Source organism: Falco cherrug, chromosome 7 (genome assembly GCF_023634085.1).
Source record: "Falco cherrug isolate bFalChe1 chromosome 7, bFalChe1.pri, whole genome shotgun sequence".
Classification (NCBI taxonomy): Eukaryota; Metazoa; Chordata; class Aves; order Falconiformes; family Falconidae; genus Falco; species Falco cherrug.
This window is the reverse complement of record NC_073703.1, coordinates 70017432-70040007: the sequence shown is the minus strand read 5'-3', so window position 1 is coordinate 70040007 and position 22576 is coordinate 70017432. Positions and strand designations below refer to the sequence as shown.

The following is a 22576-nucleotide window of genomic DNA, read 5'->3' as shown; positions in this document are numbered from 1 at the left end:
TTGTTATTAGAGGAACTGTGACTTTCGATGTCAAAGCATAACACGCTTTAATTCTCTTTTCACTGACATACTTGGGAATCAAAGACTGTTTTATAACTATCTTTAACCCTTTTTTGTCCTTCAAATTGCAAAATGCTGGGACCAACTAGAACACTGCATGAAGTTCAATAAGGAATATGGAATGCATTGTTTTCATTCCATTTATTGTTCTCTTCCTTCCTCTCTTACACTAACATTTCAGAGAAAAAGCTGCAGTCTTCTGTGTTTTTCAACAGCTACCAACCTCAGGTAAAGCCTCCTTTCTTTTTCTTCCCTGTTTCTCAAATAGGGAATGGTAATGCCAAAAGCACAACGTTGCTTATGAAGATGTGGAAATGTATATGTTGTTACCTTGAATTGCAACTTCAAAAATCTAGATATATTCTAGGTGCGTCTCTTTGTTAGACAGAAGCCAATCAATCAGAATAGATTTGAAGAGAAGAATTTTGCATGCTACATATGAAAACTGCAACAGTTTCAGTGGACAAAGCTCTACAAGCCCTGAATTAAGTGTATTATAATCTCATAGTAGGCAGATATTGTGACATTTAGCAATTCATTATTTATTTTCAAGTCTACCTGCTGTTATAACCCTCCACAGTATCTGTCTAGTTTTACAAGTATTTTTCCTGTGTTTTTACCTACAGATATATCTACACAACAGGGTTGGTTTGTTGGATTTTTGGGTTTTTGTTTTGTTTTAACAGGTCCCTACACAATGTTTTGTCAAAAACTGTGGAGATCCTGGTGATGGTAGTTGGTTTAAATCCTATAGGAAGAGATTGATAAATGGAAGAAAACCACAGTCCTAGGTGAAACGGAAGGCAAAAGAACACTTTTTGGGGAGGCCTCACTGGACAGGTAATTTTGAAGCCTGTGCCTTACTGCTCCTAACTACCTAAAAGCAATTATCTGCGAACCTCCCTTGAAAACTGAAAATAACAGGATGGCAGGTCATTCATTAATTCAGTAATTACTGGAAGAGTTAGACTTCAGAATGTGTGTGTGTAATATCTGTAAGGCATTCTTATCTATGTGTACATAGATACAGATATGATTTTGGGGGGAACGATTTCAGAGTATGACTACATTAACAACAGAAGAAGACTTTAAGCCTTAACCTGCTATTAGATTACTATGTGATAAGAACTCAGTGATGTATTAAATAATCCCTTTTTCATTTTTAATAAATTATTACTTCTACCCATGGTGGTATAGATAGAATAAAGAAAAAGAGTCCTGAAAGCCTCAAGACTTGTAAGGCTTTACAAAGGACAGTCTTAGAAAAGGTAGAGATGGATAAATTTGCTAAATGGATTTTTATATTTTTCATCTTTGTGGTTTGATGAGATAATGCAATATGCAAGAATATCTATTCAAAATTCCATTGTAGAATTGTAGAATATTCCTTTCTCAGTACTCACCAGTACATCTCTAGCTGGTGAACAAAGGATGGGAGAATTAATCCTAGTGATGCACCTGTAACAAATTATTTTCCTATGTAGGACACTGTTGGAGTGGCTATTTATGTTCTGGGGAAATATTCTGCTACCTTCAGCACAAGCATGTCTGAGGATTTTTGCATACTAATGAATCCAATAGAATGGGGAGAAGAGATAGTGCCAATCATCTTTCAAAAAGAAATGATAACTTACCTTTTCAAATATAACACATAATGAGAATGATATATAATTCCACTTTAAAAAAAAAAAAGCAAACACCAAAACCCAAAAAACTGAGGTTTGCTTTGGTCAAGAGAAGGTATGATTTATTGATTCATGTAGAGGAGGGAAAAGCTGAGGGAACTGTATTTTTCAGAGATTGGAGATATTTTCATCATTTGACGCCTTTTCTATAAGTATTTGAAATATACTGTATTTCTGTAGTAAAAGTCTGTATTTCATAGGCCTTGAGTAAACCGCAGCAATTATTTTGGCTGTATGGGAAGGTGATGGCAGTAATAGAAGTGTTTGCTCCTGTTTAGAACTGACCTTGTTGTCGCAGCAGAGCTTTTGGCTATCTGCATTCTTGCCTTACTCCAAAACCAATAAGGGCTGAAGCTACAAGCATTACTCCTTCATCAAGTAGACATTTGCCAAAGGAAGTTAGCTGGTGAACAGACACCTCAAAAGGTCACTGACTGATTTATTATCTCTCTGAAAGCCTGACTTGGCTTTTCAGCATGCCATTCTAAAGCACCTAAAGCATTACTAGTAGTATAGAAAGAGCGCCTGAATCACCCACATTTCTCCTACCAAGAGAATATATGATCTGAAGAGCAAAAAGTGCTGTTGATAGAATTAACAAGAGGTAGTTCTGATGAGAGTTTCAGAATCGAGAATCTGAGTAGATGCCTTGGTTGCAGAAGTATCTCTGTATTTTACAAGCCCTGTCTCTTATTGGCCAGGAATGAAGTGAAATTTTTTTATTCCCTTTCAGTTGTGCAAGCTGCCCAAGAGGTAAAAAGCTCACAGCCTGTCCTCCAATTCTGACACGTAGTAATCTGTGTGATAAGATCAGTTGCTTTTTTCCAGCCATTCATTTTCTATATAAAATAACTCTTTGACAATGGCATATGTATGTGTTTTTATGCCTTTCTACAGTACCAGAGAATGGGTGGAAGATACTTGGAATTGTGCTGTAAGAGCTATGTGCTGGAATCTGGAGTCACTAACCAGTTATAGAAAGGTGTTTTGGTGTCTAGGGTGCACTCTTCCCCTTTACCCGAGTTTGTTTGCGTTACTTTGGTTTAGCTGCTGTTTACTTATTTTGCTGTGGCAGAACTGCAGCCATTTTTAGCAGAAGCAGCTGGTCCTATTAAAACATACTTCCTCCAATTTTTTATGCCTTTCTTGTTTGCTGTTGGCACCACTGCATACCTATTCTGCCAACGTCATTTTATAAAATTTTAGGCAGAATACAGCCAGCATTATATCTTTAATTCTGAAGTTATGTTTATATACTCTTTTTGTTCCAAGATACATAGTCTAAAATGTATTGATACATTGGAGGAAATTTTGGATGACAGTGTGAAAGTGTGGGGAAGGAGAAGTAAAAACAATTATCAAGAATGTTATGTAAAGCTCTAATGAGAAATAGAAGAGCTCTGGCTGAAATGAATTATCTGAGTAGGCAAGATCTCTGAATATATCTCTCAAAATCCTAAGTGAAGTTGTTGAAACTTTGGCAATGCATTCTTTAAAATGAAAATAGAATATATAATTTTATATATATAATAATATGCTATAGAATATATAATTATATATATAATAATATGCTATAGAATATATAATGAAAATAAATAATATATATAACTATATATAGAAAATAGAGAAGAGAATAGAAATTGTATAGCAGAGAATAAGCTTCCACCAAGCCTCAAGCTAACTAGATGCTGTTAACAGAATAAGGCATTAAATGTGAATTTTCCAAATTCACAGGACTGTATCTGGTTGTCATTTCTAGTTCTTGGAACACTAATATGGTATATTAGTGAATGATTTTATCCTCACTGTCCTCATCTGGTGAAAAAACCCAGTAAGAGTATATACATTCCAGGATTCATATTTCCTTTCTTGAGGACAATATGGCTATTCCCAAGAACACCAGAACTTTTAAATTCTTTCTATCGCACTTGAAGTGGTAAAAAGAAGGATGATAAAAGATGATCAAAGATATGGAATGGCATCTTTTTTGAAAATAAATCAAGAGCCTAAAACTTGAGGAAGTTAACTGAGGAGAGTGTGACTGAAGGCTATAGTATGGAAACGGTGAATAATTAATCATGTTTTTTCTGATACAAAATTTTATAGACATCAAATGAGACTATCGGGAGAGAGACTTAACACCACCACCTCACCCCACCACCCCAAATAGGCAGTTGTACATGCGCTTAAACTAAAATTCCTTATGAAAGCATGTTTTGATTCTGAAATTAGACATGGATTAAAAGACTGACTGGATAAATCATGCAAGAAAAATCCCTCGAGAGCTGTGTGACACAGAGATAATCCCTCTCCCTTCACAAAAGTCTCTAGGAAACATCATTTCAAGCTGGGATAATATGCCAGGAAGACAAAGTGACATGGTAGCCCTGCTCTGAGCTTTATTCTAGTCACCTGCTACCAACCAGTGTCAGAGAAGGGATCTGGAGGGTAGCTGGATCTTTGGATTGCCTCAGTATGGCCACTATTTTATTTTGTATGATATGCTTACTTTTGATGTTGTCAGGTTCTTACCTATGATTTGTATTGTTATTGCAACTTTATCAGTCATGGTTTCTATCTGAAGAATTACTTCATATGCTCCTGAGTGATGAAGCTCTGCCTTTCTGATGAAAAGGATTGTGTCTGTGTTGCTGTTCCGAATTCCCACATCTTTGGAGTCTAGGGTTTGACCATCTTTCATCCAAATGATTTTGGGTCTTGGTTTACCCTGAAGAGGAAAAAAGGATTATTTTTTTTTTTTAGGCTATAATAGATTTCAATTTTTCATTTTTCTGGGCTTTTTTCTTTGTGATCTAGAAAGCCTACTTTAATAGGCAGGGTTGAGATAGTAAAGTTTAAATACTTTGCAATTTGTGTTTTCTTGCAGACAAATATTTGCTCCCATCTGTGTAGTTTAGTGGCACCATGCCCTAAAGATGCTGTTTAGTTATAGTTAGAAAAGAGACTGAATTTATGTTGAGAACAAATCCAGAAAAAATATACTTGTGCTGCTCTTGTACTCTTTCCCAGGCATCTGTGAAGCCATCAGTGGATCTGGCTTGCTCTGATTATTGCTAAGTAACACAAGCCTTTAATATTAGAGCAGTTTATTAGCTTTTTTCCCCTCTTCTCCCTTTCTTAAAACATTTGATTTTCTATCCCCGGACACTTCTAAGAGCTTCTGAAAAATTGTTTTTATCTTGAAGTCTTGGGATGTGAATCTTACTGTAAAATTATTTCTGCATTGTAAAATTTTTTTTGGTGACTGTCAACCTAAGTAGTCAGTGTTGCTACACCCATGGAAGATGACGTTGTGGAATCAGTAAGATATCTGTGGTTTACATCACTGTCATTTGGCCATTTCCAGGAAAACTGGTAGATTATATTTAGTTCTTTTAAAGTGTTTCACTCCAAACCAAGAATCCCAAGAAAACAGGAAAAGATCATATCATATTTATTAACTGTATAGTTAATCTAGCAGAAAATAACTTGGTGTTTTGTTGTTTTTTTTTAAAAAGGAAGTTTCTGCCAGTTAACGTGGTGAAACGGTGCAGCACGGGGCTAGATGAATGCCAGGAGTAGCTCAAATGGGTGGGGAGGGAAACTGAGATCATCCAAGCCAGCAGGCAGGTCAGCTTAGGCTGCTCTGGAACTGAAGCCAAGGCAGTGAAATTAGGACACATACTGCCCTGCGCCTCTAGTAAACAGCAGAGAGAGCACCTCTGGAAGGCTCCTCGATTCACTGGGTGGCTGGAATAGCTCTTTAAGACTGCATCTTTTCCTTAGGCTACAGGAGATTAAGATACTCCTGGGTTAGGTGCCTAAAGGTAGGCAGAAAAAAAATCTTTGTGCTTTGCTACACCTTTGTTTCAGGTTTTTTCTGGTATTTGATCAGAAACTCTGTGCAGCATAATTTTTCTGTGGTATTAGAAAAAAAATTGTTTTATAAGAGTCAGGCCAAGATTACGCTTAAAGGACTTCTAAAACACCTAGAAATCACTGTTCTTTAGTACTTGTTCTTTTCTCTGACATCTGAATAGTCAGATGTATTGTAACTGATTTTACATCGGGCCTAACAATAAACTCTGAATGAGCAATGTTTTTGGATCTTCCGTTTTCCCCATCTTGTAACTGATTTTCTTACTGCTTTCTGCCAAGGGTATAGTCACCTCAGGCCTGTAGCTCTGAAATATTAGATGCAAGATTATTTTGTTCAGTTCTAATGTACCTTTACTCTGGTCTCATTTCATAGAACCTTTACAAAAACCTGTTAAAGGAAGACATAGCTTCTCTTCTTCAGCTGGAAGGTATAGTAGGAATACTTGAACAAGTAAAAGGATGTGGGTTTTGTTGTTGTGTGGTTGTTTTGGGTTTTTTTTCTATATCCTGTCTAATTACTGGTGAACTTTACAAGAATTCACTCTATTTTACTTTCCACTAGTGTGTCTCTTTCAAAATGATAGAAGGATTTTGCTTGAAAGTTTTGGCTAGGGGAATGCTTTCAAACTGAAAATAATCTACTTAATATGGTATAATTATATGGAAATCTTATTTAAATTTCTAATAATGTGTCAGGACAAATACTTGGCTAGGTTTTCAGACTGATTACAAGATTTAATAGTTCTTGATGGATTGAGGAATGAGGGGAATTGAGGATCTGGCTCTAAGTATTTTGGCAAAAATGAATGCTATGGTTTCTCACATCATCTTTATCGTAAGAAGTATCTTGACTGTAAATCAAGCTTTGCTGCTGCTGTGCTAGTGTGGTTGATCAGATATGTGCACTCACAGCACCTCCTTTTTTGAGGTGTTATGAGTGCCAGTGGAAGATTGCAAGTGTTCCAAGGATTGGTTTTCATATACTACTTATATTTATAGACTGTGAAAAGCATAAACAGATAGAAAGCATGTTCCTAATACATCTCTCAGAGGATTGGATTTCTGCAATGTGTAATAGGTAATCTGAGAGAGAACAGTGACTGACAACGTGTAAATAACACATCAGAGAAACTTCAGGGAGTTTACTGCCAGGGGAGACCTGATTTAAGTGCTTTTAGATGTTCACACATATATGATGGGCAAGAAAACTGCTTAGTAATTATGTGAATTTAATCCACTAATAGCACATAATATCCCTTCAATCATGTGCCCATGTAGTTTATTTTAAAACAAGAATGTGTTCACTCCCTTCCTTTCGGCAGAATGTCCCACCTGCTTAGTGCACTTAACAGAAGGAGTTAGTAGTAACGTTGTACTTGTTCTTTTCTGTGCATTTTAATGTACAGATTTGAATAGGCTTGAAAATAGCATTTAGCCCAGGATACCTTGACAAGGTATTTAATAGAATTTCAGTGTTAAATGATATAGTAGTCACCACAGAGGTCACTGGCAGGGTTGCACAGAAACTGTAAATAGTGTAAGACATTGACTGACACTTTAATTAGTTTAGTTAGTATTCTACCTGCTTGTGTTCCCTAGCTCAGGGTTCACATAATTCCAGTATTTATGTATTTTCTCTTATATCATTTTTGTAACTTGAAGATTGCAATCATACCTACTTAGATTATTTCCTTCGATAGAAATTGTCAGTGATTTAAACCTTTTCAAAATGTGAAGTGAAATGTTCTTTTTGCTTTGCTTTTTTTGAAAGATCCTCAGTTTTGTGCATTCCAAATAGCTTTTGCAGTATTAAGAATTACAGCTATAGCTGCAATTCAACACTATTATGAACATAATTCACTCAAATACCTCTTAATTAAAATCCCCTGGTTTTGTTCTCAGGCTAAAGTTTGGTGGATTTTTTTTTTTATTAGCCTTACCTCTTAGAATGCAAGAGTTTATACCAGCACATGATTTCAACTGTCAGTCAGCTGCTCAACTTTTGAATCAGTTAGTTCATTTTGGCTAAATCTGGCAGTGTACTGGAAATCTCTAAGATGAGCTTAGTACAGTTTTATGAATAATGACAGGGTGAGATACCAAAACCTCAGTTAGTGCCTCTACTTGAGGAAAAGTCGGGGAAGACTTGGTCCTTATCTCTTTTGTTTGGCAACGGCTGAATGATCAGGCAGGATAAGTGAAGCTCAGGATTAGTTGCTACATGTACTTTCCCTGGCCTGGGGAGCGGAGGAGATGTCAGCTAGGACTACGGAGGGGAGTAGGGCAAGGAACAGGCAAATCTCTGGGAATATCACCATGAGGCTGCTCTAAGCAAAAGAGGGGGGTTATTATGCTGGGAAGATAGTGATATAGGGGACATAAGACACATACCTATAAAATGTTTTAACTTTATCTGTTCCTCTGCTTGTGGGACAGCTTGTCAATTTTCTGCAAACTTTCTTCAACTCGGACATAAAAGCAGTAAAAGTATCTGTTTACATAATGTTTTTAAAGACTTACAGAACTCAGAAATATCAGGTGTAAAATCTTGAACTTTGCATGTGGCTAGACCTCAGTGAAGGGGCCATTTTAGCAATTTTGGAGATAAGAAACATGAAAGAAAAAAATAAGCATGTGGTGTCCAAGCAGTACAAGCATGCAATTCAAGGCAGTTCCTCCATGTATTGGTTTGCAACTGTTTACTGGTTAGATACATCTTTGTGAAAAAAAAAACCACCCAACTTTTCATGTAACCCAGTAACCACAGGGCAAAAGACATGTATATTGTATTTTACATAGGTTTTGCTCTTATGTAGATCCCCTCGTTGGTATTACCCAAACCAAAAAAGAATATAGGCCATGTGTGCATATGTCTCCCTTGCTGAAAAAATGTTTTGCCTATCTCCACCATCTTTTACATGACAATTTCAAAGCTTTTCACTAATAGAAGTGATTACATTTTCATAAGTGTCTACCCTGGACAGCAAAGAGATTTTAGTTTATTCAAATTATGAATGAGGATTAGATTAAATGATATATTTATTATTACTGAGGATATCTCTGTCAGAACCAGAATCTTAATTTACAATTTTTCCTGTGTCTCACTCAGAAAGCCTTTTCCTTTCACACACTAATACTTGCACTGCATTAATATTATAGTCTTGCATCTGAGAAAATACATGTGGTGTTTTACAGAAGGTCATTATAGTTGCTTACACAGCTGTAGAAAATGCAAAGACGGGGTAACTGGTTAGGTCAGCCTGTGTGTATATTTTAGCAGTTTTGCACATGCCATAGCAGCATGTGTAGTTACATGCATACACTTTTGATAATCCTTGGAATGCTGTGTGTTTTTACACCTTGAGCTCACATACAGTAATACCCAAGCTATTCTTTCTATATGCAGAGATTCTGTATATAGGGCTGATTGTTTATGTACAAACTCTTTTTTGTAGTCAGCCTTTTAGAAATGAACATACCACTTCTGACAAAGAAGTTGCCTGGTAACATCATGTACCTTGGCTCCAGAAAAGTAGTTGGTTGAGTTTTTATGCTTACGTGTACTGCTTTCTTTAAGATGCATCCTGTGGTCAATAAGTAAGAACAGGCTTGTGTTTACTTACAGTACTTTTTCCCCAAAAGGAGGATTTATGTAAGAAACTTTGATTGTAAAAAAAAAAAAAAAAATAAAATTGTGACTGAAAGAGTGACGATTTTTTTTCCTCCTTCCTTTAATGTTTGAGCGTGGTGTGTTTTTTGTGTGTTTTTTTTTTTTTTTTAAATCATCAGCTACACATTATGTAATACTACTTAAGCAGTGAAGGAATGGGAACTCACATAAGGGGAAACTACTCTAGGTAAGTAATGACAAATAACCGTGACACAGTAGAAACTGATACATACCTGAAAAGGGATCACAATATTGATTGTCTCTCCTACTTTCTTCACCAGAGTCTGTCTGAGATGGCGTGGCAACCAGATTTTGGGACGCTCTGCAGTTAAGCATTAGTACATTAAATAGAAAGTTTTAGATAATTTGTAATATTACTTATAGGTCGAATAAGACAAAACACCAAAGAGGAGAGGCTTGGATACTTGTAAGCATAAGAAAATTGTGCAAACACTGTTTATATAGGTGGGGAGTAACTAATTCTCTAAGTAATTTCAAATATATTTGACTGTTAGATACAAATTTAGTTGCAAATCTCAGTTACGTATTTACAACTGAGCAGGTTTCAATGACAGCAGGATTTATGAAACTGTTGCATCTGAACTGCCAGATCTGGGTGACTTCCCTTGGATGTGAGCCTTCTGTGTGGACTTTGTTTCTTTGGAGAACTTTATCAGTTCTATAGAAAGGATGAGACAACAGTGTATTGGAGTAAAAGAGTGGTTATAGACTGATTAATCTGTTGCTACTGCAGCTCCTTGTAAATTGCCATTTGGAGATACTTACGGACTTTGAAAGCAGATTGATCAATGGATTTCCTTTACTTTTTTTACAATCATTCAATTATAATTCTTTCTATGAGGTGGAAGGAGTGGAGTCTCATTGTAGCAGTTTACTCTTCACCAACAAAATGAGGACTTTAGTGCATGTTTTTTCATCTAGTCCCTGCTTTACCTCATTGGAAAGCTTTTTATGTTCTCCATGTGTTCTTTATTCTTTTCCTAGTCATTTACAGAAAGTATTTCTTAACAATACAGTTGGAGTATCTGTCTTAATGTCCATTTGGTTTGGAGATACATTACAGCTTTGTTTCATTTACACAGTCATTTTACTGTCAGTGAGAGGCTGGCAGACGTGTTGTGTGAGTCAAGGCTGAGGAATCCACTGTTAGCAGCTAAAGATCTTTTGGACTCCAGTCAAATGACTTATAATCTACTGCTGTTAGGTGATACACAGGATGTTAATTAATAACCTAGGATAATCAAGTATAGATAACTGGCTTTTATTTAAAGTGATCTCTTGCCATAGCCACTGCGGTCATTTTGCTGTAATTTAACAGCTTTTCCAGCACAGAGCTAAAACTAAAAAAAGTGTCTCATAAAGGGTGACAGTGCTATTTACAAGAGGTAAAATACCCATATTTTGAAAGTAACAAGTAGGATTTTGTTTTAAGAGCTATGCTTTAGAAATGCAAGACCCGGGCAGTATAGTAATGTTCTTAGAACCGGAATGTATCAGGCACCTAGTCAAAGTTGGGTGTTATACTCAGAAAGCAAAATTTTGACCAGAAGAAATAGACAAGTAAGATTTATTCAGTCTAGATACTCACGCAGGATCTCTTGAACGGTAACAGGCTCTTTGATGATTGCTGCCCCGCTTTCACCAGCCACGTTTATAGCCTTTATACGGAAGTGAAGTTTGTCTCCTGTCACCAGGTCTTTGATCAGTGCAGATGTGCGCTCAGTTAGGCCAGGAAGAGCTGGAATCCATTCTGTAGCTGCAAGTACAGGATTTGCTTATTGTAATAATATTTTTTTTCCAAACTGATGCCTTTTCTATAATTGAAAGTAAATTTGTGTTAGGGTAAAATGAATTTAACATGCAATACTACACTTAAAAGGGCATAAACTAACGTGGAGAAAGAACTCTGGATCTAGAAGGTGTGTTTACACATGGAGTTAAGGAATATGTACACTTTGTTATTCAAAACAGCTAAGGTCAAGTGAGACATCTTTGGGTAGTTCCTCTGATGTCCCATTTTATGGAGCTTAGAGCTGCATGGCTTCTCTAAATTTATTTTCATTAGTGGGGGGTAGGGGGAATTTTGGAACTATTTTTAGCAAGAAAGTGAGGCCTTAATTTAATTTTTCTTGGAATAAGCGTGTCTCCTGTGGGTGTCCAAACAGATGGGTGAGAGCCACATATGCTGAAAACAATAATAGAGCACACAACTGTTGGGATTTATTAACTTCTTAATTGAGACTGTAGAACAGAATTCTAGGGCTTCCTTAGTTATTCTAATGACACGGAAGTATGACTGATAACATCATTACTCTATGATGATGACATAGGGATTCTGGTAATTCTGTGATGATATCTCATTAAAGACTATAAACTAATTCTGGATAAATCATACCCTGTAAACCCCCTAGTTTAGGTTATGTGGCAATTGAACTTAGTGTCAGAGAAGATTTCATGACTGAAGTGATACATTTGTTGGGTTTTTGACACAAATGTTATATTGTAGCATCACAGTAAGTTGAATGTTGTGGATATGGTACAGTTACACTCTTCCCAGACCACAAGTACTAAATGAGCTAAGGTAAGTTACTTGAAAGATTGACTGATGTTGTTACGGTCATGTTGTTTTATTGGCTTTAAGAAATATGCGGTTTGTGAATGCTCTATAAAGTATAGTAGAGACTGTGGAACAGCACTAGTATTTTTCTACACTAAAGTTTATGATGATTGTGAGGGTTGTGTTATGGTTGATGTGACTTGTGGTTTTACAGTCACGTCATAGTAATCTGGTGATGGTTGTTAGTCATAGATTAGAGTTCAAATTTAGTGATACTGGATATGGTTAATTTACTGAGATATTGCAGTGGAGCTATTGAAACAGTATTTTGATAACGTTCACTTGCTGCTGCTGAGTCCTCATGCTTACTTACATCCATCTTTGCAGTATTCCACGATATAACCATCTAATCCCCCAGCTCCAATACGCTCAGGGGGTCTCCACTTCAAGGCAACAGTGCTGTCAGAAACATCTTCTACTGTAAAGTGGGTTGGTTCACTTGGAGGAGCTATAAGGAAATACATAGAAGTAAATTCTGAGAAATAGCAATATAACTGTGAGAATTCAAAGGCAATAGAACAAGTGATTAACAGCTGAATTATCTACCACTGTCTGTTTTAATAAAAATTAGCTGAAGCTCGATTGTAAAATGTAACGCCTAATACTTCATTTAATAGAAGTGCAGTATAAGGTTCTTACAATGGGGAGGGGAATAGGAAGTTAAAGTAGTTCCTAGTTACATATGCTCCCTTATAAGTAAAAGCCAATGAAAAAAGAAGAGTTGTAGAAGGGAGTGAAATTATCAGTAGGAGTCTGCAAAAAAGTCTAGGAATAAAAATATGTAAAATTTTTATGCTGTTCTTACACCCTGATTGTAATTAGACAAAATGTACAGTATCAGAGGACCAAATTAATCGGTGGCAAAATTTCATTTCACTCACTTCCCTCTAACTGTGCAGAAAAATGACCAAAAGTTAGGTTTATGTGTTTACAGAAACACTAGTTCTGATTTGCACATTTGCAATAGAGACATGCCTGAGAAAAATATTTTGGGGCTGAAAAGTTTTTGTTTCAGTTAGATACAGCTATTTTATATCTTTTCAGAACGTGTCATGGCTCTTTTGAAATCCATAGTTCAGAAAGAACACTAGCTAAATTTGGTCTTCTGAAGCATGACTGTTGTCTACTAATTAAAAAACCATCAAGAAAAGCCCTTACTGGAGAATTCCAAACAGATACAAATGCTACTGTGAAATCATAGATTCTAAAAAGCAAACAATGGTAACTTTTTCAAGATAACACTTAGAGTGCTGAATGTAAAAGTTAGTATACATGGCAATCATGTTAAATAAATGTATGTTTGGCATACTCTGTGTATATGCATTATAAGCTGAATATCTTTTGAATGCACATAACAGATTTTATGTATTAGAAATATTTAATAAAGTAAGTTAAGTACAGGTTTATAAACTGTGCAACTGGTGGAAATTGATCTTAGTTCCCAAAGTTGTTATAAAAAAAAAAATATGAAAAAAATATCACCCAGTTTCCTTCCTGTAGCTGTGTCAAAAATTTTCATATTGAAATGGCAGCAAGGACTGTGAACAGCACCCAGGAGGCGAAGGCATTTGGGAGCATACACAGCCACACAGTACACAGTCAAAACCCCAAACCTGTTCTCTGAAGCAGTAAGTGTGAACTTTGTCCTTAATCAAGTAAAACTCTGCCTATCCCATGAAAACTGTGGACCTTTATTTTCAGTAGCTCCGCTTGATGGCTTTTGTTTGTCCTCTTTTGTTGCAGACCAGCCGTTGTGTGTGTGAAATCCAGAGTTAAGAGACCCTTCTTGCAGTTCATCCTTTCCTTCTGACCCCTTCACTGCATCATCTGCTTTCATATTATTTCCTTCAGCAGACTGTCCCCCATCACTGATACTTGTAGATTCAGCAACTCTAGTCATTTCAGTCTCCAGCTGTTTGTATTTTTTTGGGTCTTCTTCCTAAAGCTCTTAGCAGGCAGGCTTCCTGAGGACTCCTTTAGCTTGCTCCTTGCTCAGGAACTGCAGGAGACACTGCACTGCTGTGTTGGGAAGGATTATTTATAGAAAATCATTCCTCAAATATTTTCTTAATCAGCTATCCTTTTAGCTGTGGAGAGGGCCAGGATTAAGGGAGTACTTGGGTGGGATACTGTGATATTTGCACCCATAAGGGAATGGCAGAAGCTGAGAGGGACAGGGAAATTTCTGTCAATTAGCTCTCCTCCTTTCCAGATCCAGCTTGCCTCTCACACTTCTAATTATAACAGCTAAAAATTCATCAGCAATTTCATGAAACTGGAACCTCTGTGCTTCTCAGGAAGGGGAATAGAGACAGAGAAGAGGAAGATTGCAAAGGAAAAGGTTGATTAAATAGAGAGTAGCCATCTTGTAGAATAATTATAGAATGTTGAATAAATACAGAATATAGAGTTGCCAGTTGTAGAACATAGAGACCGTCTGTTGATGGCCTCTTTCCTAAGACATTCTTTTTTAGGTATAAGGGCAGTTGAAGAGAAGAGGTAAAAATTGTCCTGTCTTGGTTTTGTCCTAAAATAACATAGAGTGTGGTAAAACTTACCAATTGGCATGAAGGGTTGTGATGCAGGACTTGGCCGGGACATACCAATAGAATTCACAGCATAAACCCGCATCTCATAAACTACTCCTTCAATCATTCGCTTGGCTTCGTAGGTTAGCTCTTTTAAAAGGTCAAAGTTCAGTCTCATCCATCGATAGCTCTTCTTCTTCTTTCTCTCCAAAATATAGCCTGAAAAGGATAGCTCTTATGATGTAATAGAACTGCAAATTATTATCACAGGAAAAAATAAAATCACCTATTTTTTTCCACCCAATGGCATGAAAGAGCCAAATGTGATTCAGAATTATTGTGTATAACTGAACTGTTTGAAGCTTTGGTATTTTCCTACAGTTTCCTTTTGCATTACTTTCCTTCTATCTGACGTTCTTACCTGAACAATTATACTTTTCAGAGTAGAAGTTATTTAGAATTTTCTATGTCTGGTATTAGGCTTTAAGCACATTTTGCATGCTGTACGCTACTATCAAGGCATTTAGATGTATGCAAAATAGATACAACAGATCTGGTTTAAATAGTAATTCCTCTCTGGTGAGAATGGTGGAGCATTCACTCCTAACAGCAAAGAAACAAGACAGAGCATTTCCACAGAAATTCCACAGTGAAAGAGAAATTGCCTTGAAATGTGTAAGATGAGACAGAGTTTATATTCTGCTGCAATTCACTGATCTTCACTAACAGCATAATTCCCAAAGCAAAAAAATTAGTTGGAAGAACACTTATTTTTGTGTGTGTGGTTTTTTTCTTTTTTATTATTTATATATGATTTATTAAAGAACTGAAGTTAGATCTCTGTGTCTATTGCCAAGTGGTGGAATTGTGGCGTGCTTCCCAGACAGCGAAGATCCCACCTCTGCTTCAGTCCCATGGTGGAGTGGAGCAAGTCCTGGCCACACACAGTTTTTCTTGCTTAGATTCCCTTGGGAAGGAAAGTGAATACAGATGCTCTGTATGATTACAGAGAACCAAGAGAGCTGGATGCACTGCAGAACAAATCTGTATTATAGCTTAGATGTAGTCTGTATGCCCAGCCCAGAATCCAGGTCTTTAATGCACCTCCCTCACCCCCTCAATATCCACAGCCTTTCCCAAACTATTGTGCTGTTTTTCAGAATGACTAAGTCAGGCTGGGTTATCAGTTCATCTTTTAAACTCTGATTTCCCAAAACTGGGAGTGGAATCTGTGATTCTTGGTCCTTAATACGGAGAATGGCTGTATATCCCATTGGAAATGTTTGTATACATTATTTTCCAGTGACATGCTACAAGTTATCGATGCTTTCTTTCCATCTAGCTATGTTAAATTTCTGCTGCTTCTGTGTTGCAGATAGTACGCCTGGATGTGATGCATATAGACTTTTTTTAAACAGAACTTGTTCTCAAAGACTTTTTTTAAACAGAACTTGTTCTCAAAGACTTCTTTTAAACAGAACTTGTTCTCAAAGCTGTTAATCTTGAACTAGGGAGTGAATAATCAGAAAATACATGGTATGTGTTAATCACTATTCAGTGTATTTTTATGTAATGTATGTCTGTTTCTACCATAGTCTACAGAGGATAAATCTGTAACAGTGGTCAGCTACAATAATGTAAGTCTATAACAAATACATTGTAAAGATTTATGAATCGAGCAGTGTGTGCTGGTGATTCAATCCCTGCTGCTCACAAAGGTCGTGGCTATCAACTTGCAGGTGTCCCTTTGGTGTACCTGGGAAGTTGATTCACAGTGTCTAATGGGGGATGGAGCATGACAGGCATGTTTGTTGACATGCTATAGCACAGACACCATGCATCAGCAGCCTTTCCTGCCTACACTGAACTTCAAAAAGAGTATGGGAGTCTATAGAATGTTTTGGGAAACAAGTGGTGGTGAGCTGAAAGGTTGTATCATTACTTCTAATGTATAAAGTTACTCCTGGCATGCTTGTTTTCAGTAGCTTTTAAGCAGGGTTAATGCTGTAAGCAAAGAACCTATGGTTCCTTTGACATGTTCCTCTTTTTTTTTTTTTTTTCTTTTTTTTTTTTTTCTCCACCAGGGTCTGTGAGACTGGGAGGGGTTTCAGCAACTCAGTTTCTGGTTTTCTGCAATTTTAGATAACCATAGTTTCCTGTCAGAACTGAGATGCTTCTTCATTGTGGCAGATCAGAATTGGAATTTTTTAAAAAAAGACCATACTGGGACTATTGGTGACATTTGGTAAAGCAGATTATTTCCCCAAATGCACAGATGTATGATAGATAAAGATACTGCTTTAGTAATACAAAAAGTATATGAGACCCCATTTGTGTAACAGTGAAGATGGAGTGTGAATTTCTTTTCTATATTGGATATAGCTAATAAAGACTGTAGCAGACTGCCTACAATGCCATCTGTAACAATATGAAGACATAAGAATGCGTATGTCTCTTTCCCCTGCCTTTTTAACTTGCTTTTAAAAGTTTGAATGGATAGTGCTGCATCTGGGCTTTTTTTCCTCCAGATGTTTTGTTCTAGCTCTACTAGTAGTACAGTCCTTGTGCTAACTGAAGAAACCTCCTCATGTAGTGCGAAGAGTTAGTGGAACGTTAACAGTGTCATTCTGTGAAAACAAAATAAAGAACTTTCAAAGTATGTGTCCTGAAAACTATACAAAACAAAATCATGTGCTTTGCCTAGTAAATGGGGTGTGTGTGGGTGGGCTGTGGTGATGGGACAGCTATTGGTACATATCTTTGCACATAAGTTTGAATTGTTGACTTGCTTGCTTCCTGCCAGAACAGATGAAACCACAAAGGGCTGGCCCAGTAGTATCTTGTTTATTCCTCCACAGATAACTTCTGTTGAAGTAAATGAGGTTACTTTATTCTTGTGGAAGTGAATAAACCCCAAGTATCCAAAAGCAAATACAAACTTCTCTCTTCCAGATACTATGCAGGGGGTTAAAAGAGTTTTAGAACACTTCTAGCCCTGGCATCCCATATAGCTTTCATTGTATTTCTTTGAAAAGAAACTCAAATTCTGGTGATCTTCATTAAACGAATGGCTAGATTTGGAGTCCAGAGAAATTTCTCCCTAAAATTGGCCAAGACCCTACATTATTTTGACTTTTTTCCTAGGATCCTAGGGAGTTTTATCTAGAAACCACCATGCTCTGCAGAGAACTTAAATTGGTATCAGAGATATTCTTGATTACTTCTGCTTATTTCCTGTATTGCATGGTAACTATGGCCTCTAGGTTTTTACTACAGATTTTAAGGTCATTAAAATGATTGAAAAGTGTTTTGTGAGCAGTGGTGTGTGGTTGTATGTGGAGCAGAATTATGAAGTCGCTTTCTAAAAGAAAATAGATGTAATGTGTAAGCGGTTGAGGTTGCAAACGACTGGAGTTGCTGACTGAGGTGGCCACAGATCTGTGCTGGTATCCCTAGGTAGGTCCAAAGGTTGATCTACAATTTCAGTCTTGAATGAAAATGTTTAGCATAAACTATTTTTGGTATCACCTTCTTGTGCTTTTTTTGGAAGCGTTTGTCTGATTCAGATTGTGCTGGTAGGGGGCACCCTCTCCCTAAAATTGCAGGGCCAGAACCTAGTTGGAATGTTTGCTGTGTTAGCTGTGGAGGGTCAGCCTTCCCTAGAGTAAACGGAGAATCCTGTGCCGTTGTAAAGAACCAACAAAAAAATACAGGCAAGGTTGCTGGGGACTGTATTTTGGTACTTCTTACCAAGTACTGGTTGCCCACCATCGTACTTGGGGGGTTGCCACTGCACAGTACAGTAATCTTCTCCAATGTTGCTGATCTTGGGAGCTTCTGGAGGGTCAGGAACATCTGAAGAAAGTGTGAGAATGAATGAGAGTTGTTACTGTTTCAGTTTCTGTATACAAGTCAATTAAATAGGTTTCTTTAATGCTTTTTCTTTATCATATTGATACAGCTCTGTCGGCAATAGTGGGTACAACTGAGGATGTATTATCTTATTCTAAAGTGAATCTTGCTCTTTGGTGCTTCTGTGTTAGGTTGGTTTTCCTTTAAACACCATTGATCGTGTCTGGAAAGGACAAGGGAGCTGAATAATCAGCTTTTTGCACAAAAAAATGTATGGTAACAAGGTGACACTGTTCTGTAAGAAAAGGCTTGCTCCAGGGTTTCCTATTTTCTCTAGAATTAACTTTATATAGAATATAATGGTGACATGTCTCATATTTTATTTGGAGATATTAGTGGCAAATGTCCTGATTTAGGATTTATAAAAGATGAAAAGAAACTTATTATTCACCTAAGCAGTGAATTCTGAATTTTAATACTGTAGCTGAAAGTAACTTTCTTTTATTATTTCCGAGTTTGCTTATAAGCTGACCCTTTGTCACATGTGTGGCAGGGTATAAACAGTTAAATATGAAAAATGTTATAAAAATTAATAACTCTAAATCATATTCCACCTGCTGTTCTGTGATTTGTAGTGGCAATCTGTTTATATCAGAATCATGATGTCTCTATTCTATTAACCATTTACTGCTTATAGAATAAGGTGATCTTTGCTTGAAAACATAAACCACAACAAAATGGCAAGAATTTTTTTTATCTCAGACAAGCATGAATCATATACCTCAGAATGGAATGTCATTTATAAAATGATAGGATCACTTGAAATTGGAAATACATAAGGGAGTACATAGATTTCAGCTGGGAGTTGTTCTCTTACCTCTTGACAGAAGTGTTTTTCACAGGTAGTTGCCTTCTGCTAAACTTTGTGATTGCTAGTATTCCTGCCTTTATGACCCTTTTCAGTTTTTCTAAACTGAAAATCAGAAGCTGCCTCAGTCTGAGGAGGGTGGGTTTCAGTGAACTCAAGATGCTCTCATACTCTGGTTGTTTCCTTCCTTCACTTACCGATAACTTTGACTGTGATATCAGCCTTATCCTCTCCCACTGGATTCTTAACTATAACTCTGTATACACCCTCATCCTCCTTTTCTGCTCCTTCAATGATGAAAACACAGTGATCTTCATGCATCTCCACACGAACTCTGCCTTCAGACTCAAACAGAAGCTGTGGGCGGTGAAAGTAACAAAGTCACTGTAAGTTTTGCTGGGATAGTCTGATGAGCCTAGTGTGTAAGCTGGTGAAAATCTTCAAGTCATTGAACATTATAAAAATTATTGAAAAGTTACAAGGTTTTTCAAGTTCTACTTGTATGCAGAAGAGAAAATATAGACTAAGTGGCTGACATAAAAAACATTTGGGGAAATTGGCTCTGAAAGTCTGTAGCTTGTTAAGATTCATTGCTAGTTACACATGCCCAGTTATGTTTCAATGACATTAATCAGTACTTCCACAAATTCCTGCTTGGGATAGCTGCTAGTACCGATGTAAAGAGTTTCATGGATAACAGTTGGGTGCTATGTAAATTCAAGAAGTTTTGCAAATTTAAATGATTGAGCAAACCTTCCTGATCAACAGTATCTACATTTGGCATCAGATAGCATAGACTTGAACAATTTCCCTCTAAAATAATTACCATGTTTCTTGTAACTTTTAATGGCATCCCTGTGATTTCTGTCACTCAGTGTCATATAGGTTACTTCTTACTCTTCGCTGAGCTGAGGTCTAAACATAATGAACACAACTTTGCTGTACACTTATAACACATTTCTTCCTTCATGTGTCTGCTTATCTTAGAGTTAGAAGAGGAACTATTAGAAAGCATATGCGCCTGAAGAGTGATGAATACAGCAGAACCCTATCCCTGAGAAAGGTTTATTGCTGCGTAATAAATGTATTTTTGACTATTAAAATAAAGAGTATTTATGAAAAAAATGGAGACTTCTGGAAAAAATAGAAACTTGTGGAAAATCCTCTTTCACTGTGTTGTGCATATAGTCACTCTCTTGATCCATTGTCATCTTTTCCAGTGTCCTGTAAGATTTTGCCCTAGGTTTTTTTTCCCTCTAGTTATTATTGAAGCTTACAGGTTAGTGAGGGGAGGAAAAAAAAGAGATAAATATTTGTAAGTACATTTAGAAGAGTTTTCAAATAACTGCTTTGATTCCTCTTAATCAATCTACCACGTGGCAGTGATTAAAAATATTTCCTTGATCAGCATCTTACTCCAAAATTATTCACCAGATCTCTTGTGCCCATTCAAAGTGTTTGGTAATTACCTTTGTGAGGCAGGATGCTGGGCCTGATGTGCTATTTGCTCCACCAGTTTTAATATCTATTGACTTCAATTTTATTTCGTTCTGAATGTGACCTTTTATCTGGAAGATGCTATGCATATTTGTGTGTCTGCATAAATCATAAGCAACTTACCTTACTATCAGTATTTGTATCACTGCTGTTTTCTGAGGGAGTCATGGAATCATCATTGCTTCGAACAAGGTTGCTTTTCTAGATAAGCAAAGAAATGCCAGAAAGTAAGCGAAGTCTGAGCAGAACAGTAAAGCTGTTTCTGTAAGACAGAGCGGTCCATAGGTTTGTAAGCAGGGGGTTCAGTATGGAGGTGTGATGAAAGCAAAGAGCAAAGTGAGGCGGCAAGCTAACCTGGAAAGGAAATAAACTATGCAAATGTAAAAAGCAGAAAAGGAAACAGATGTATCAGATTGCAGTGAGTTAAGGGGAGGATAAGTCAGCAAAACCAAATTTACAGCTTAAAGATACATGACATTCCTGCAGTAGAATTGTAACGGGATGTGGTACTAGTTACTCATCTTGTCTAACTATGAAAATAAGGATTACTTCTTTTTGTAACAACGGGATAGTAAGTTGATTTAGATGTTTTAGCACGCAGAAATATAGTCAGGTCTGTAACATCAAACAGTATATTCTGAAGCTGTGCTACTGTTTGTTTAGGATTTCATTAGTAAGTATATGTTATACATCTTTCAAATCAAGACTGGCTTCTTTAACACATAGAGACCTCATACCTCAGAAATACCACTGTATAGAGGTTGTCTGATATCCCGTCACCACTGATATAATTTTGTCAGAGAAGCTTGTGTATGAGAAAAGTCAATTTCTCTTGGTTCCCAAAAGAGACAAATGGCTTTTTTGTTCCCATACTAATTCTGCATTGCAGAAAAAAAAGTCCTAACTGTTGTTAAATATGCTAACCTGAACAAAGAATGCAACAGGATTACGAAGAAATGAGATTGGGGAAATTAATTTGCAATGGTATATTGTCTATATCCACACCTATGGGAAGTGTAATGATGCTGTACAATATTATGCAAAGTATTTCTGTGCTTTGTGCTAGTTATAGCTCATGAGCCTGCAGATGGTGGGGGTGGGGATGTTCTGATATAGCCAGAAAGGAAGCTCACAGTTTGTGTCTAGCTTCTAAATTCTTTTCGTGATAAGGTAAATACCAAGTGTTATCTATTTTCACTATCCCAAATAGTTTTACCCCAGTGGTCTGCTAAGAAGATATTTTCTTCTGACTGTAGAATTCTTGAGAAAGATTAAAAAAGAAGCTGCCATCTCCAGAACATGTCCATCCTGTCAGGTGAAGGTGATGGAGATGACTCATCACTTATTTCTTTTTCTCTGAGGTAGGAAGTGAATAAATGTGTATGGTATCTTACTGTCTGCATATACAAATGTCTACTCATATGTACTCAGCCCCTTCTTTTGGAACGGTTCAGGAAAAGAACAGTTCAGGACGGCTCTCACAAAAAGAGCTAAATCCCAAACAGCTGCATTGCAGATACATATTTTTTTTCCTGGGGATTTTAAGAAAAATAGAAGCAAGATGAAAATACTTTTAACTAAGAATTGTAAATTAATTGTGCCTTCCTTGCCTCAGTTGTTGTGCTGGGTTATGCATTACCTTGTTTACTTTCTGCCAGATGACAGTGGGTGTTGGATCTCCTGATATGGGAACATCCAGTCTCAATTTGTTCCCAGCCACCACGACAATAGTGTCAGGGGACTGGCCCAGACAGTCAAGGTGGATTTTGGGAGGTTCTATAGAAAAGGCAGAGAAAATAAGTTTTAAATATAGTTTGAGTATTCTGTATGGAAAAAAAGGTGAAGAGTCATACATTAAAAATGAAAATACTTTGCTTGCTTTGCTGTTGAAAGCATGTT

At 36.8% G+C, this 22576-nt stretch overlaps 1 protein-coding gene across 1 annotated transcript in view; it reads right to left on the bottom strand.

Moving 5' to 3' along the window:
- Positions 1 to 22576, bottom strand: part of MYBPC3 (myosin binding protein C3) — a 64416-nt gene that overhangs the window by 8372 nt on the left and 33468 nt on the right. The window contains exons 20-28 of the mRNA XM_055716971.1: positions 22317 to 22453; positions 20801 to 20878; positions 19378 to 19537; positions 18211 to 18315; positions 14491 to 14679; positions 12246 to 12380; positions 10904 to 11071; positions 9528 to 9616; positions 4278 to 4473 (exon numbers count right to left, since the gene is read on the bottom strand). Of these exons, the coding sequence (XP_055572946.1) occupies positions 4278 to 4473; positions 9528 to 9616; positions 10904 to 11071; positions 12246 to 12380; positions 14491 to 14679; positions 18211 to 18315; positions 19378 to 19537; positions 20801 to 20878; positions 22317 to 22453 (1257 nt within the window). The remainder of the gene's footprint in view (positions 1 to 4277; positions 4474 to 9527; positions 9617 to 10903; positions 11072 to 12245; positions 12381 to 14490; positions 14680 to 18210; positions 18316 to 19377; positions 19538 to 20800; positions 20879 to 22316; positions 22454 to 22576) is intronic.